This window comes from Erpetoichthys calabaricus, chromosome 10, assembly GCF_900747795.2.
Source record: "Erpetoichthys calabaricus chromosome 10, fErpCal1.3, whole genome shotgun sequence".
Classification (NCBI taxonomy): Eukaryota; Metazoa; Chordata; class Cladistia; order Polypteriformes; family Polypteridae; genus Erpetoichthys; species Erpetoichthys calabaricus.
Window position 1 is genome coordinate 167275347 of NC_041403.2, and position 15137 is coordinate 167290483.

At 43.8% G+C, this 15137-nt stretch overlaps 1 protein-coding gene across 1 annotated transcript in view; it reads right to left on the minus strand.

Moving 5' to 3' along the window:
- Nucleotides 1-15137, minus strand: part of qsox1 (quiescin Q6 sulfhydryl oxidase 1) — an 82563-nt gene extending 67426 nt beyond the window's left edge. Inside the window, exons 1-6 of the mRNA XM_028812418.2 lie at nt 14828-15137; nt 10580-10680; nt 8631-8679; nt 5987-6086; nt 1750-1840; nt 581-726 (exon numbers count right to left, since the gene is read on the minus strand). Coding sequence (XP_028668251.1) covers nt 581-726; nt 1750-1840; nt 5987-6086; nt 8631-8679; nt 10580-10680; nt 14828-15104 — 764 coding nt within the window. The 5' untranslated portion in view covers nt 15105-15137. The remainder of the gene's footprint in view (nt 1-580; nt 727-1749; nt 1841-5986; nt 6087-8630; nt 8680-10579; nt 10681-14827) is intronic.

Sequence of the window (15137 nt, forward strand, 5' to 3'; positions counted from 1 at the left end):
GCAGGTTGGAGGGCCTACATGCAGGGTTGGATGCAGATTAACATCATACCCAGGACGGAGCAATTAGAGGTTAAGGGCCCTGCTGATAGTACAGGTTTAATTTCAAGAAAATGTGATTTTTTTTATTCCCCCCTACCTCAGGGATTAATAAAGTATATCCAAAAAAAAATTCTGCTGCTACAAGAAAAAATAAGCAGATGATAACAACTTGCCTAATGCCTTGTCACAATACATCACCCAGTAATTTGCTATACAAATCAGGCAAGTGTACAATTCAAAGTAACAAAATGAAAAACAAGCTTATTCACAAGATATTACAAGGTAAGAGGAACATAAATGGACTAATTGTGCATGACCATAGGTGGACAGCTTGACACCTGCAGGATTCAGCCAAGCTGCACCCCAAGAATGTTCCATTTTTCCAAATCTGTGCGCCTCCACCCCAGCCACTAGTCTCGCGATCACAAGGTCACAACACAAACCAGGCCTGAGGAGCAGGATTAAAACAAGCAGGCTCAAGTCTGACCCCAACCACAGTTGTATAATGAGCAGGAATGGTACATGGAGGAAGTTTACTTACACACTGAGCCGAGTGTGCGTTCCATTGGGGTAGTAAAGGTAGCAAGAGGGGAAGTCGGTAACTGCCAGCTGGGAGACTAACGCTTCCTCTGTGTCTTGGACTCTTCGCACAGCAATGTTCTCAAACTGTAGCAGATCTAGGGTGACCTGCAAGAAGAAGTGGTGGTCAGTCAATGCTGTCTGAGGATTGCTGTTATGTTTCAGACAGAGTCTCTTCCCTGGCTCAATAAGTTCTTTATTTATTTAATCATTTGTGTTTTCAAATATTAGTTTTCATGTTATGTTATGAATACTGTTTTTGGTTTTGTTATTTCATTATATTTAATTATTTTGTAATTTTGTGTTATACTGTATTAATATGTGCAGTAGTTTTAGGAGTTTTCATGCTTAGTCTCATTTATGTGGAGCCTAAGAAGGCAGTCCCACCGAATTATATAGATGGGTTTCTAGTAATTTATTAGATTTGATTTTTGGTTCTTGGACTGGTTTTGTTTAAAAACTCTGCCTTTGTTAAAAAAAAAAATAGCCTTATTATTTTGATATTTTTTGCATTTCCTTTTTTTTTTTTTTTTGCATTAAAATTTCTAAAATATCTTTTGTTGGGTTATTTTTAGATCGAAGGTTTTTTTAGTTTTCTCTCCTTTTTGAACATTACTCTATGATTATTAAGAATGACGTTCAGTTTGGGCTTTTCCCCCTTGAGTTTTTTTATGGTTTGAGGAAAGGCCCCTCAGGATCACTAGGCCTCAAGCCTGGGGCTAGATTTAGGAGGCACTCTGAGGCTCCTTTTTCAAAGGTTTAGCTCTCATATTGTATTTAGAACATTCTTTGGGCCCTTTTGTGCATTTGTTTTGAATTCTTAATACATTCCTAAACTATTAAAGGAATTTTGCTTTATTTGTTTGTGACCAAAGATTTCAGTGTCCTTCTCCTCTCTTTTTTTGTTGCCATTATTTTGAACACTTTGATTTTAAATTCCTTGGCACCATTTTTGGGCCTCTGCAGGTCATATGCCAGCAATAGGTGGTGAAGCCTAGTCTGTGGAGCCAGACGTGCGTGAAGTGCTGCACTGGCTCGTGTTTTGCATTTTTACGAAGCAGGAATCACAACAGTTGTAGTTAGTGCAGAAAACTAGCATCAGTGTGTAAGCCTGGGGGATGTAACACTCACCTCTCGTCCAATAAATGAGCTGTTTTTCTCAAACACCAAAGCCAAATATTCAACGCTGTTTGTTTCAAAGAAGCTGCCAAGTTCTGCCTGACTGTAGAAACAAGAGAAGCAAGACAACAGGTTTTAATAACCTCTGGAGACTCTTGACAAGTTAAGGACATTCTTCACACAAACAACCCCCAGATCTGAAAGTCTGGCCTCAGTTTACAACACATGGCAAGCAGATGCTCATCCCAGGGTTCCAGCTTGGCATTCTTAACATTTGTAGCTTCCTTCCACCACATGGATCAGCCAAAGGAGAAGATGCAAGGTACACTAGTATGCATTCAGTTTATAGCTACAGCTGGTCCAGTGTGCACAAAGCTAACTAGTAGCAATAAAGTGGTGCATCACAGCAGAGATGGAGTTCTTGAAGAAGTGTCTGCTTAGCATGATTGCTGACTGGTATTTCAGGGACCCAAGTGCCATTCTGTGAGAAGCATTTTCTTCCTAGATAGACATACATGATCCTGACAGGTCGAAATATTGACTGTACTTCTCTGGCATGCACCTTATGTGTGCACCTCCAGCCCCTTTCAGCATCTGTAGTGTGTGTTCTCATTGTTCAGCCTGTCCCTAACTGCGCTGTAGCGCCACCTGTGTTTAGTACTTGGTAGGTAATGATACTGAACTCTGTACTGCAACTAAGAAAGAGCAGGCAAACTATAAATGTCTGTGTCTAATGTAGAGCATTTCATACCAGAATATTAATGTTATAAACCAGTATTCATATTTTTGCACTAAACATCTAAAATGGGTTATGTCACCTTCTCAAGATGGTGCTAGAAGAGGCATAACGCATCATTCCTCTCTTTCTGCTGTATGGCACGTGCATCTTTTTTTCATTGATCTCTGATTGTTTCATCTTCTCTGAGGAACCACCTCAAGACTGCTGTCTGCCTCCTCTTCTGTGTACTTTATGCACAAGGATAGACAGTCCTGAAATGTGCAGACAAACTCTGTCATTGTGAGCCTTTTACAAGATAAGGAGGGCAGTCATTGACCTATTATTGAGTTTGTCCAATGGCGTCATCATTCTTTTTTATGGCAAAATATCTCTAATACCAAAGATGTGGCTGTAGATTTTATGTACTGCTCTCCTCCTGCTTTTTCAACGATAATTAAAGGGGATGTGGTGGAGTGCTACAAATATCTGATAACAGGTTAACTTTTAATCTCATCACAGAACAGATTAGTAAGCAGAATTTCTTTAAGTGTTTTTGGAAATGTTTCTATTCTTTGGTTTTTAACCAGAGGAAGCCAAATTTAACACTTGTTTTTCCTCTTTAAAGAGTTTTGAAAGAGTTTAAGTATTTGCATAATACTGATAAACCATTTTAGAGTTATAAGATATGTTGTCGCGTTGGCGATATTATCCAGAGCAGCCTGGGAATGTGCAGCGTGTAACATCACTATTCGCAATGGCATAAAAGTCAGTGTGCTCATTTCCAGGTCATCTGAGATAACTTCAGGTGTTGGGTTGTGATTATTTTGTGTGGAAATTCCAGGGGAAGAATTCGGCTTTTGTATTTAAAAACTTTGATTTGTGGTTAGCTTATTGGGTTTGACGACAGATCAGTCAGACCTCTTGGTTATATAAAAAATTAACTGTTCCTCTATCCTGGTTCTCTCATTAATTAAATACAAACTGCCCCATTCCCAATCTGTACGGTTCTTTTATTGTAAAGTTTGTAGTTTTGCCTAGGCCCCTTTCCTCGCCCAAAGTACCCCATATAGTTCTTCTGTTTGCTTCAGTTCTGTGCTGAGAGATTCCCTTTCCTGCGGCTCCTGCTTGACCCATTTGTTTTGGATTGTTTGTTTTTCAGTTCTTCACTTTGGATGTGTAAGTTCTCTGGTTTATGATTTGTTTTTGTTATCTTTGGTTAAACAGTTTTGTCTTTCAGATTGATTTTTGTTTGTTTCCGATTGCCTCATGAAGACTATATTTTGTAAGCCATTTTGCTTTGGAGCATTCATTTTTGAACACGCTTTTATCAAGAGGTTCATTGTTTTTGTTCTTTTGAGCCAAGGGGTTTTTATGGTTCTTGCAAACAACCCTCTCCTCTCCCAACTCAATGAAAAACATAAGCTTGGTGTTATCAATTACCAGCTCCATGAAACTCAAAGTCTTAAAACTAAGCCTCAGGGCTCCAAGTGAGATGTAGAAACATTAAGACAGTCTGGCCCTGAAACTCAAAAACAAATATATGGCCTACACAAACACAAGAACAAAACCAAGCATACAACTTCAAAAAGGGAAGTGGGGAACCACATAAATCCCCTGGCCCAAAAGAACCAGAACCAAAACAATGTTTCTTGTAATAACAACATGTATGCAGAAAACTAGCACCTAAAGAAAAAGATGAAAAATAATTACAAAATATTGTTAAAGAAAACAAACCAAAAAACAGAGTCCTAATCAAAAACCAAATACTTGAAAGAAAATCCAAAAACCAGAACAGTTAAAACAAGAATTTACAGTAGCGCAGAACACAAAGGTAATTTAAAGGTGGCAGCTGAACAACATAAGCAATAAGTAGCAAATGCCTCCGCACAAAAGTAACAGAAGTAATATATCAGCGCTTAAGATTATTTATACCTGTTATGAGTGAACTTGTTATCACAATTTTGTAGAACTTTCTTTTTTTCAAGTATGAGGAATCCATATTTGTAGTCAGTTTGAGATTCAGTTCTAATTTAAAGTTAGGTAAATTATTTTGCGCAGTTTCCAAAATCATTTCCTTTTACAGAACGGAGCCGTTTTTGGAATCCCATTGCTAGAACGCTGCTTCCAGTTACCAGGGTTGTGGTCTCTTGAGATTGCAATTTCTGACGTCAATGACATGGCAAGTTAAATATTCAGTGGTGATAACCTTTCCTATCCAAGATTGCAGATAACATGACACTTTGCTACAATATTCTTTCAGAAAGTCGATTTGATTTTTTTGATCTTTTCACTCTAAATTTTGTCCAAATTGTTAACCAAAAATTGAAGTCAATTTGTTTGGCTGCCTGTTTATTGGCTTCAGCTTTGTTCTCATACATCGTCTTCTGCTTCTTCTCCTTTAAATTTGCTATGGATTTGTCTCTAGGTTAACAGAACTTGGCGGCTCTAATTGCACAAATTTGAGGAAAGGAAATGGGGCAAAACTACAAGTTGTATCAAAAATGTGAATAAAGAATAAGCAAGGGAGAGAGAAAATGACAATCTGCAAAGAAATGCAAAACACAATAATAAAAAAAAAAACAAAAATAGCCTATTCTCATTTCCTGAAAAACCCTGTAAATTCTGTAACTGTGGATACTGACGCATTCATCTTATGGAGAAAAACTAAATTGGGTTCCGGCGGGATGCTGTCTCTGTGGGAGGACTGGGCAGGGGAGACAAGCAGGCCCTCTTCTGTCATCTCTTGTGGCTTGGTAATGATCCTTCCACGTGTTCACCTACGGAAACCTTGCTACAGCTTTTACTTCCTCTATAGTCATGTTTGATCATCTTTTAGGTGCTCCAGAAGAGGTTGCAAGCAAATGCAGTGGGGCTAATCTGAAGACCCAATTAGTATACATCGCCTACCGATACTACTAAGGACAGGAACTTAATCAGTGTGAGCTACTGACCTGCACTTACTCTGAATTCCTGCTTTGTGGGGAATAATTGCAAGCCCTAGTACCCATCAAGAATGGAGTTCAACAGCTTTGACACACCTCTTGGCGTCGGGTAGACACACATTGCTATATCCAGTGAAGTGAATACAACCCCAGACATTTAAGAGCATCATGGGCCTGTTATTTCTGCTGTGAGAGAGGCCTCTCAGAGGGCATGGCCATGAATACAACCCCCTAATGTCCACCCCATTCTGCATCCCATTACAAGAACCTTAAACACATATAGGCACAGTTATTCTGTGGGTGTCATCAAATGGGTTACACTTTTCTAATAGTGGATAAGCTAATCAGTGGGAGCAGAATCTGTGGCTATGGAGGACTTACTATAATCCTAAACCTTCTGTGCAGGCCACAAATCCTGCTTCTTGTGTTTTGGGAGCCAGGCCACCTTGTGCTGGTGAGGCCTTCTTGGTGTTTTCAAGCCTGTGTTGGGCATGAAGGCCTGACCTTTGAGTTTGAGACCTCGTTTTGAGTTTTCAGAGCCCTGTATATCACAACACTAGTTTCCTGAAAACAAGCCCCAGTGACTTACCTGATAGGCTCAAGAGGTGGGCAGGCAGGAGGCCATGACTCTCCATGTTTCTCCAGTAACGTGATGATCGTCTGCCTCAGGCTCTGCACCCGTTTTGCAGCTGTAAAGCAAAAAAAAAACAACAAACAAAATCAAATGTATTAGAGTCATGACAACCTGATGTCACTTGGGAGGTGACCTCTGACCTAAAGTGAAACACTATGTCTTGTATAAATGCCAGACTCTCTGAGCCCCCCTTTGCTACGTGTTCTCCCACTTCATTTACTGCTGCCCTGTGGAAGGCCAATGCAGAGTCCTGTCATGTTTTCAACAATAGCACTCCTGACGCTTTTAGGCAGGGTGTCCAGATAATTTATAAACTCCTAATTTATTCCGGATGACCTGCACTTGTTCGAGATGGACCCAGAGGGGTAGGTGTAACAAATCGGAGGCCAAGCAACACCCTTGTGCCTGCAGTTAATGCAGTCCAGAGCTCACTTCTAACCTCCCATCCTTCTGGTATTCTGACCTCCCTGCAGTAAGCAAATGTCCTCCTCACGTGTGCTCACTTAGCCATAGGCTGCCTCGGGGGAATATGCCACAACTGACTGTTGTTCTGTGGAAACTACTGAAAAAGCAGGGAACACCGCAACGTGTCTGAACCCTTAAAGGGACAAACGTCAAGTAACCCCATTGTCATGGCTGAGCTGAGGTAATAACCCCGGTTCACATTTATTATCTGTCTCATATTATTTGTCATCCTGTGCAGTTAATTCTGTTGTTGGTTTTGTTGTGTCTTTATTGTATTTACTGCATGTAGTACTATGAGTTTAATTAATATTGTGGGTGCTTTGTATTATTTTAATACTAATGACACGCACACCTACAGTACTAAAATAAATGCTTCAAAGGGGTAGATATAACCAACAATAAACTTTCTGCCAGTGGCTTACAAACATAAAAACTTACACTTGATTATGAACTCTGAATACACATGTACCGTGTCCTGGGGGATTATCAATAGATGGGCTTGCAGGGATAGTGCTTTAATTACAGTAAACATTTCTGCCCACCAGGTTGCCATTACCTACATTTATTTGAATCTCCTGAACATCAGGTCATAAGCTTAAGACCAAACTCAATCTCCTAGTCCTTTTAGTAATTGTATGACAGACATTAGCATTTTATATCTATATCTATATCTTTGTGTTCTAAATCTGTTCTAAATCCTTTAGTAAGTAATCTTTAAATATAAAGGCGTTATTAATTAAAATGAGACACTGCTTCGGGAGTCATAAGTGAAGAATTGAGTGACTGGTTCATGGGTAATAAGATTAAGTTTAGAGAATCAAATGAATGAGAATCATGTGACTTGATCATGGGGAGTGACTCGGAGTATCAAATAAATGAAAACTGTGTGCCTTCTTCTTGGGTATTGATTTAGTATGAGAATCAAATGAAAGAAGTCTGTATAACCTGTTTGTGGCGAATGATTCAGTTTGAGTATTAAATGAATAAAAACAGTGTGCCTCATTCTCAGGTAATGATTCAATTTGTGAATCAAATGAACAAGAATTGTGCACCTCGTTTGCAGCTTCAGGTTATTAGTCAAATGAATGAGAATTGTATGCCTCATTCTTTGGTAATTGTGGTGGCTCTGAGGCTAGGGATCTGCACTGGCAATCAGAAGGTTGCTGGTTCGAATCCCGTAAATGCCAAAAGGGACTCTGCTCTGTTGGGCCCTTAACCTGCAATTGCTGAGCCCTCTGAGTAGTGAGAAAAGCACTATATACTGTAAATGCAAAGAATTATTAGTAATGAATTGTTATTATTCAGTTTAAGGTTCAAATCAACGAGAATCATGGTCCTTGTTCTCTGGTAATCATTTAATTAGAGAGTAAATGAATGAGAATCATACGCCTCATTCACAAGTTCATTTCAAGCCAGATAACCCAACAATGAGGTGCACAATTCTCATTTATGATTCAGATCCAGCTTGAGAGAGGCAGTGAATGATTTATGGCTGGTGCAGTCAATGTGCTGCAAAAAGGTATGCATTAGAGTAAAATTGACAGCAAACCAAGCTTGTGACAAGGGAATAGCCTTTAATCTTAATGCGCTTTGTGTGCCTTTTCGTGCAATTCCTGCTAACTTTAAAGCTGACTGGTTGACGCTGTAATGACAATGTGGATGTTGTTCCAAGAACAAGAGAAACCCGACGCTGTCAGATTCACCAAGTGATCCCACTAACGCCCGTTACCGTTTATACCTACTGGCCATTCTAATGGACGCTGGCCAGTCCACTGTCCCTCAGCAGCTTAGGCGAGGAGAAACTGCTGCCATTTTGATGTAGTCAGCAACTTGCAGTTTGGATGTACAAAGGTGAGGAAATGTCTGTGCATTAGTAGCTTCATTACATCATTGAAGTCCCTCTTTATTACATTATGCGATTTCAGGAAATTCATATAATCGGAATGTAATGGAATCAAAAGGCGGTCGGTGCTGCTTTGCATAATGCAATTCTATTGATTGAAAGGTGAAGTAAACTGCCTCTGCCCCCACCCCCCCCACGTTCATTTTTTCACTTGCATAAGCAGAGGTGCTGAATGACCAGTGTGCTGTGCTTCTAAGGGCCAGCAGGGGGCGCATGAATTCAAGCACTTGCCTTTGACTGGTTCTCCCACTGAGTCAGGCGGTGAATAGGCCGGGAAGAACTGTAAAAGAAAAAAGAAACCATTTGCGGTGTCAGAACACAGCAGGCTCTCAGTAAAAGCCCTTCATTCTCCACCCAGAATTCTAGCCATAAGGAGAATTACATAGCAATCAATACAACAAGAGCAAGAAGACATGAACTGGGCAAAGAGATGGCAAAAGAGAAATAATGGCACATCTTGGGTAGGAACAGGCAGAAGGTGGCTGTGTGACCAGAGTGGCGTTTAGTCCTTGACAGATTCCCTGCTATGTTATAGCCAGGATTTTCTCCTTGGCTTCTGTGCATGTTCCTCTTTATTGTTGTTGATTTTTTTTTTTTTTAACGTTTTTTAAGTAATTTCTATTAATACTAGTGAATCATGTCGACCTCGCATTCCTTTCTCTGTATTTGTCGTTCCTGCAGTTTCCATCCTACCCTTGATGGTGCTGCTCCTATTCTTCTTCCTATTATGGTGTTGTTCACTACATCATCAGCTTCTGAGATTTGCTTAACGGTCAGCAGATGTTACCCTGAATCCATATCACTTCCTTCATTTGCCCATCACTTTGCCATAATAAACCCACAGTCATAGGTCAGTTGGGCAAGGTTGCCACAACCTGAAATCTTTTGAATTTCCAGCATGTTGCAGGTCAAGAACTTTCAGTCAAGATCAAGATTCTAGCCCCAAAAGTTACAGCCAGACCCACCGCCTCCATCCCCGTCCACAGGCATTTCTCCGTCATTATCATTCTGTATCCTTCACTTGACGATCAGCTGATGCAGCCACAAAATGGTGGCAACCGTCAAATAAACAGAACACAAAACAGCAACGCTGGAACAATGACAATGATGGTGTGAATAACTCCAAAAACAAAGTAAGACTGTCCAAAAAAGAGAATTCAAAGCCATGAAGACCATGACATGGTCTGGGTGATGCAGTGTTTGAATATGTGCAGTGCAATACCTTGATCACTAGGGCTACCCAGTGCCAACCATTTTACAAAGCACTGCCACAAATGACATCAAACCTTATTGTATTACATCTTCAACTCACTTAAACCATTACAGGGCCATTGGGACTGGCAGCACTGGGCGCAAGGTAGGAAATAACCCTGGGCAGGGTAAGGGCCCACTCACCGGTACACTGGGCCAGTTTGGAGTTGCCAGTTATCTAGCAACCAGTATGGCTTTGGAAAAAGGGTTGGGGGATCTGGTGTGTGTTCAGACCAAAGTGTGTGTATTTATTTATTTACTTATTTACTTACTACTTATCTATTTAAAGTGGATCAGTAAAAAGCCCAATTTCCCCCTGGGGACAAATTAAGTTCATTCTTTCAGGAATATTAAGGTACCCATGCCCAACATACTGCCATTCAAGCATCAAACCCTGCCCTGGGCCTCCACTCCAGCATCTAGCCCCACCCACATAGTTGCCACTCAACCATCTAGCCCCACCCAGCATGCGAGCACCCCCAATGAGCTTTTCTGTGCTCTGCTTTAATTGTTTTTCTCTCAAAGTCAGTAATGGGCATTGAGTGAATTATAACACTAAAAAGTTGTTGGGTGTTAAAGGGTCCCCTAATCATTTTCACTTTCCAGCTGCTCATGGATTTATTTAAGGGGTCACACACCTCTGGACCCTCCTGTATTTTGTACCTTTTTCAATGACATAGGACCACATTCCAATCCATGAACCACTGCATGGACAATAACTAATGTTGTCTTATTTTAATTTCTTATTTGTCTTTTATTCTTCTTTTCTTCATTATGTAAAGCACTTTGAGCTACTTTTTGTATGAAAATGTGCTATATAAATAAATGTTGTTGTTGTTGTTGTTGTTGCATGTGTCAGATGTACCTGCCCTGCAGGGGGTGCCACTAACTTGAAAATGAAAGTCTTAACTTGAAATGCAGGCTGGTACCTTCAGAGTTGGGTATCCGTCCACCTCAAAATTGGCACATGTGAACCGGTTGGTGATATCAGCACAGTTGATTGCTGCCAGATTGATTGCAGGTTTCCATTCTGAAAGAAGAAACGCAGAGGGTCAGTCGAGATGAGGCCAGCATGTTGACAGCTAGGTGAAGGGTGGTCCTGACTAGAGGTCTGTCTGCCCATTCCTTCAGGGTGGTCTCACTAGTGTCTAGAAAGCAGAGGGCATTTGTCATGTCATGAAAGAAAAACAAAAACAGTAAAGTCAATGAGGCAGGCGTACCACCTGCGCCACTCTAGGCAATGCCACCTTGGGGGGGGGGGGGGGTGGTGAGGTACGGTGAACCTCATGTTGAAAGTCGTTATACGTATACTGTAGAAATGAAAGCTACAATAAGTGTCAGGTGAATTCAATCTTCAAGCCCCCATATAAGGACAAACGTCAAGCCTGAAAACAGTTGTGTGAAATTGGTGGCACTCTTGTTTTGCACTGAGAGGCGCTACATTAGAACTGACCCTACAGCCTCACTATGACGTTTAATTTTCCAAAACGTTTGGTTTGTAAGCCCCCCAATCCAGGCCCTCTAGCGATGATTTGCACTTCTCTTACCTGTGATAATGAAGTGCCTTTCGGTGTCCTACTGCATCAGAACCAGACCTTCAAAGAGACCACCACACATGCACCTCCAAGGTCAGCAGGGAACAACAAGCAAGAATGTCAGCAGTTTGTGGATCGGGGGGCTTGGGGAGTGGGCAGCCATGCCAGCGAGCAGCAGAGAATAGCCTGACCTCCATCATGTGTTACCCCTCCCTGCCAAAATTACCCTCAGGTACAGGGTCACCTACTCAATCAAACCTGTGCCCAAGAGGACAGGCTGACACACAGACTTGTAGGACCAGATGTGAGGCCACAGTGCCACATCTAAATGTAATAACGGGGTGGCACCTTTGCTCTAATTACCCGAGTCCTGTGCCTCTCACATGAACATCCTGTCTGCGGGGGGCACCCTTCAGCTCGCCCTGCACTTGCAGTTTTACAGGCTCATTTATTGTCACGTGGGGCCCACTGCCCACCCCTCGGTCTGGCTGGGAATGCAATGCATGCCATGAGTGCACTCAAGTGTGTCTCTGGGGTCAGCCATGCCAGGGCACCAGCTCACTTACATCTGCGGTGACTTGACCCTGTGGTGTCACCGCACTGCCTGATATTGTGTGGTGGAAGTCAGGCTGTTGTACAACACTGTGGACACACGGCAGGAGGAATCCTCTCTACAACACAGCTGCCATCCCATAATACTGGCACACACAAACAAGGGACTTGCTGATGCAAATCATGAAATGTCAGATGGGTGTGAACTCGGTGTCACCAGCCGTGCGAGGTCTGTGCCTGAAGGGGCCTTGTGCTTTAAGTGAAGCTTTGTGCCAACACCTGAGGGATAGAAATGTCAGAGGCTGTGCCACCCATACCACCCATGTCTAGCCTGGCATCACCTCACCTTAAAGTTTACAGATCTGGGAGTCTGCGAGGAGGGCCAGCAGCTGACCACCATACTGGTGTGATGACAGAGACTCCAATGTGGCTGGACGTGCCCCCCACCCCAGCCTCATGTGAAATGCCTCATGAAGGAGAGGAATGTGTGCCATGGGCAGGAAGAACAGTGGAGAGAGGCGTGGAGCCACCTGACAGACCAGTGACAGGGCACAGTGAGCCGAGGGGGTCTGTGTGGACCCTGCACTGAGCTGGGCTGGACAAGAAGTGACCTGGGAAACTAAAATAGAAAAAGGGACGAGCGGCCTGGCAGTGGCGTGAAGCTTCATGACGTAAACGAGAAAAACCACAGCAGAAACACAAAAGACAACAGCGGCCTGCAGCTCCATGAGATCAGCAAAACGACATCAATGGAAAACAGAAAACTACAATCCAAAACACGCAAATGGCCTGCGGCTGAAAAAGCTGAAGCTCTGCAGCAGTGGCCAACAATTCAATGGAGAAACCTCATCAGAATATGCACGAGAAAACAAAACAGGGACGTCTAGACGAGGACCACAGGGGGAAAAGCCACACGAGGAAACTGAAATTCAGAACACACAACGGCCCCCAAAACTGTAAATGGCCTGCAGGATGAAGCTGCACACAGTAAGCCACTGGCCTGCCGCTTCACATCAACGACACAGATGAGGTCCATGGAGGAACGGAAACACAAAAGACGCACGAGTGACCAGCAGCTTCATAAACCGAACAACAACACCTACACGGACACTGAGGCAGAGCTGAAATACAAAAACACACAACAGCCCTGCAGCTTTATGATATGAAGACACACAAAGCCGTCCAATGGTGTGAAGTTACACAAAATCAAAGAAGGTCCAAGGAGAACCAACAACAACAGGAAACACACAAGTGGGCTGCAACCTCACGGGGTAAAAGTACAACAGACGGCTCCATGGACAAAACTGGCCTGCAGCTCCATAAGAAAACGTCCGCAGCGGCCTGGGGGTCTGTGGGGACACCCAAAGACAGAAGACACAAAGGGCCTGCAGTAACAGCCGGAGATAAAGGCACAGAAAACCGACAAGGGACTTACAGCTCCAGCTGCAGAACCCACAACTGACCTAACAATAAATAAAATCACACAGGTGACCTTCAAGGAAACCACAAAAGAAAAGGCAGAGGTGACCTGCAACTGCATGAAGAAGAAAAAGAGAACAAAACTCAAACGTAACTGAACTACAAGGTGAAGTTACACAAAAAACACACAAGTGACCTGCAGCTCCACCAGAACACCACAGCCATGATGGGCAAGTGACCTGCCAGGTAACGTCACACAGAATAAGCAGCTGACCTGCAGCTCAGCAACTGAAACACAAGTGACCTGCACCTCCACACCACCTGCCTACCTGTCCAAGGGGACTATAGGAATACAAAAACAAGCAAGGTGCCTTCAGGGTGAAGTTACACAAAACTAGCAAGCGATTACAACTCCATGAGGCAAAAACACAACTGGCCTGCAAGTCCATTGGAAACAAACAACTAATGAAAAACTGGGCGGCAGGGTCAAGCCTTCCAAAAAACTGGCCTGCAGCTCCACACCCCAAAAATCAGAGAAGTGGCCCACCAGTCCAAGAAGATGTGGAAATACAAAACACACAAAAAAACACACCAGTGGCCTACTCAAGGAAACCAAATGACTGGTCCATGGAGGAAATACAAGAAAAGTGCAGAAGTGGTCTGCAGCCCCCAAAAGAAAAAGCCACAGAAAATCACAAACGAGCAAACGCCTCAATGGGCAAAACAGCCAAAAAAAGAAAACACGGACATGTGGTCTGCAGCTCTGTGTGGAAACAAAACCCCCAACTGCCTTTAAAAAGAACAAACTGGCCAGCGCTGCGTCCTGCCAAGAGGGTCTACAGGACTGGAGCAGCCGGTCAAACGGTGGCCTACAGGTTTGTGTGGAAATTAAAACATAAAACACACAAGTGGCCTGCACAAAAGAACAGAGGGGCGCACAGGTCTGAAGGGAAAGGAGAACACAAAACACACAAATGACTTGGAGCTCCAGTGCGATCGCAGTGGTCTGCAGCATAGAAAGAAATCAAAACACACAAGTGGTCTGCAAGGGTAAAAAAAATAAAAGGAACAAAACACAACTAACTTACATGTGTGCAAAAAGCAAAGCCCACCAGGGGTCAGAAAGCACAACTGCCGCTACACAAAACAGGCACTGGGGTTACAACAGGCGGACAAAAACACCACAAACAAGGGCGACCTGTAGTGTGAAGTGACAAAAAACATGCAGGTGGTCTGCAGACTTGGGGGGCACATAACTGACTTACATCTCACATCTGAGGAAGAAAAGCAGATCACACAAGCGGTGCGCAGCTCTACAAGGGGACGCCACACAGAACACGCAATGGGTGTAGAGCTCCACTCAGAGGACCAAACTGGCCGATAAGGTGGGAAGAAAGGAAAAGAACAACTGGATTACAACAGATGACAAAAGTCAAAACTGGTGTGCAGCTCACAAACGGGACAGCAAATCCCACCCTCCTCCGACCTATGGCCAAAACACGAGTGACCGGCGGCACCGCATAAAGTTGCGGACCACCTGGTGAAGACCACCAGAAGTGTTGTGACGAGTGCACGCTGCTCAGCCCGCAATTTGAAGCCGAAGCGGCTCAACAAGTGGAAGGCGGCCCAAGAGTCCTGCACAAGTCGGCTAACGGCGGCGGCCGCACGCACCTCGGATATCCATGGCCAGCTCCTTCCATAGCGGGGCGAAGCGCTGGCAGTGGCCGCACCAGGACGCGTAGAACTCGACGAGCCAGGCGCTCGACGCGTTGAGGATCAGGGCGCGCACGTTGTCTGCCTGCAGGATGACGATCTGGTCCGTGGGGCCGTAGAGACCGGCGGCGCTGGGTCCGGCGTAGGCGAGGAGCAGCAGCAGCAACGGCGGCACGAGCAGCGAGGTCGCTCCGCGGCAGAGGGACGTGGCACAGCCACCGACGCGCCGCGCCATCTTCCAGCTTCTGAGCTCGAAGGAGGAGCCGCC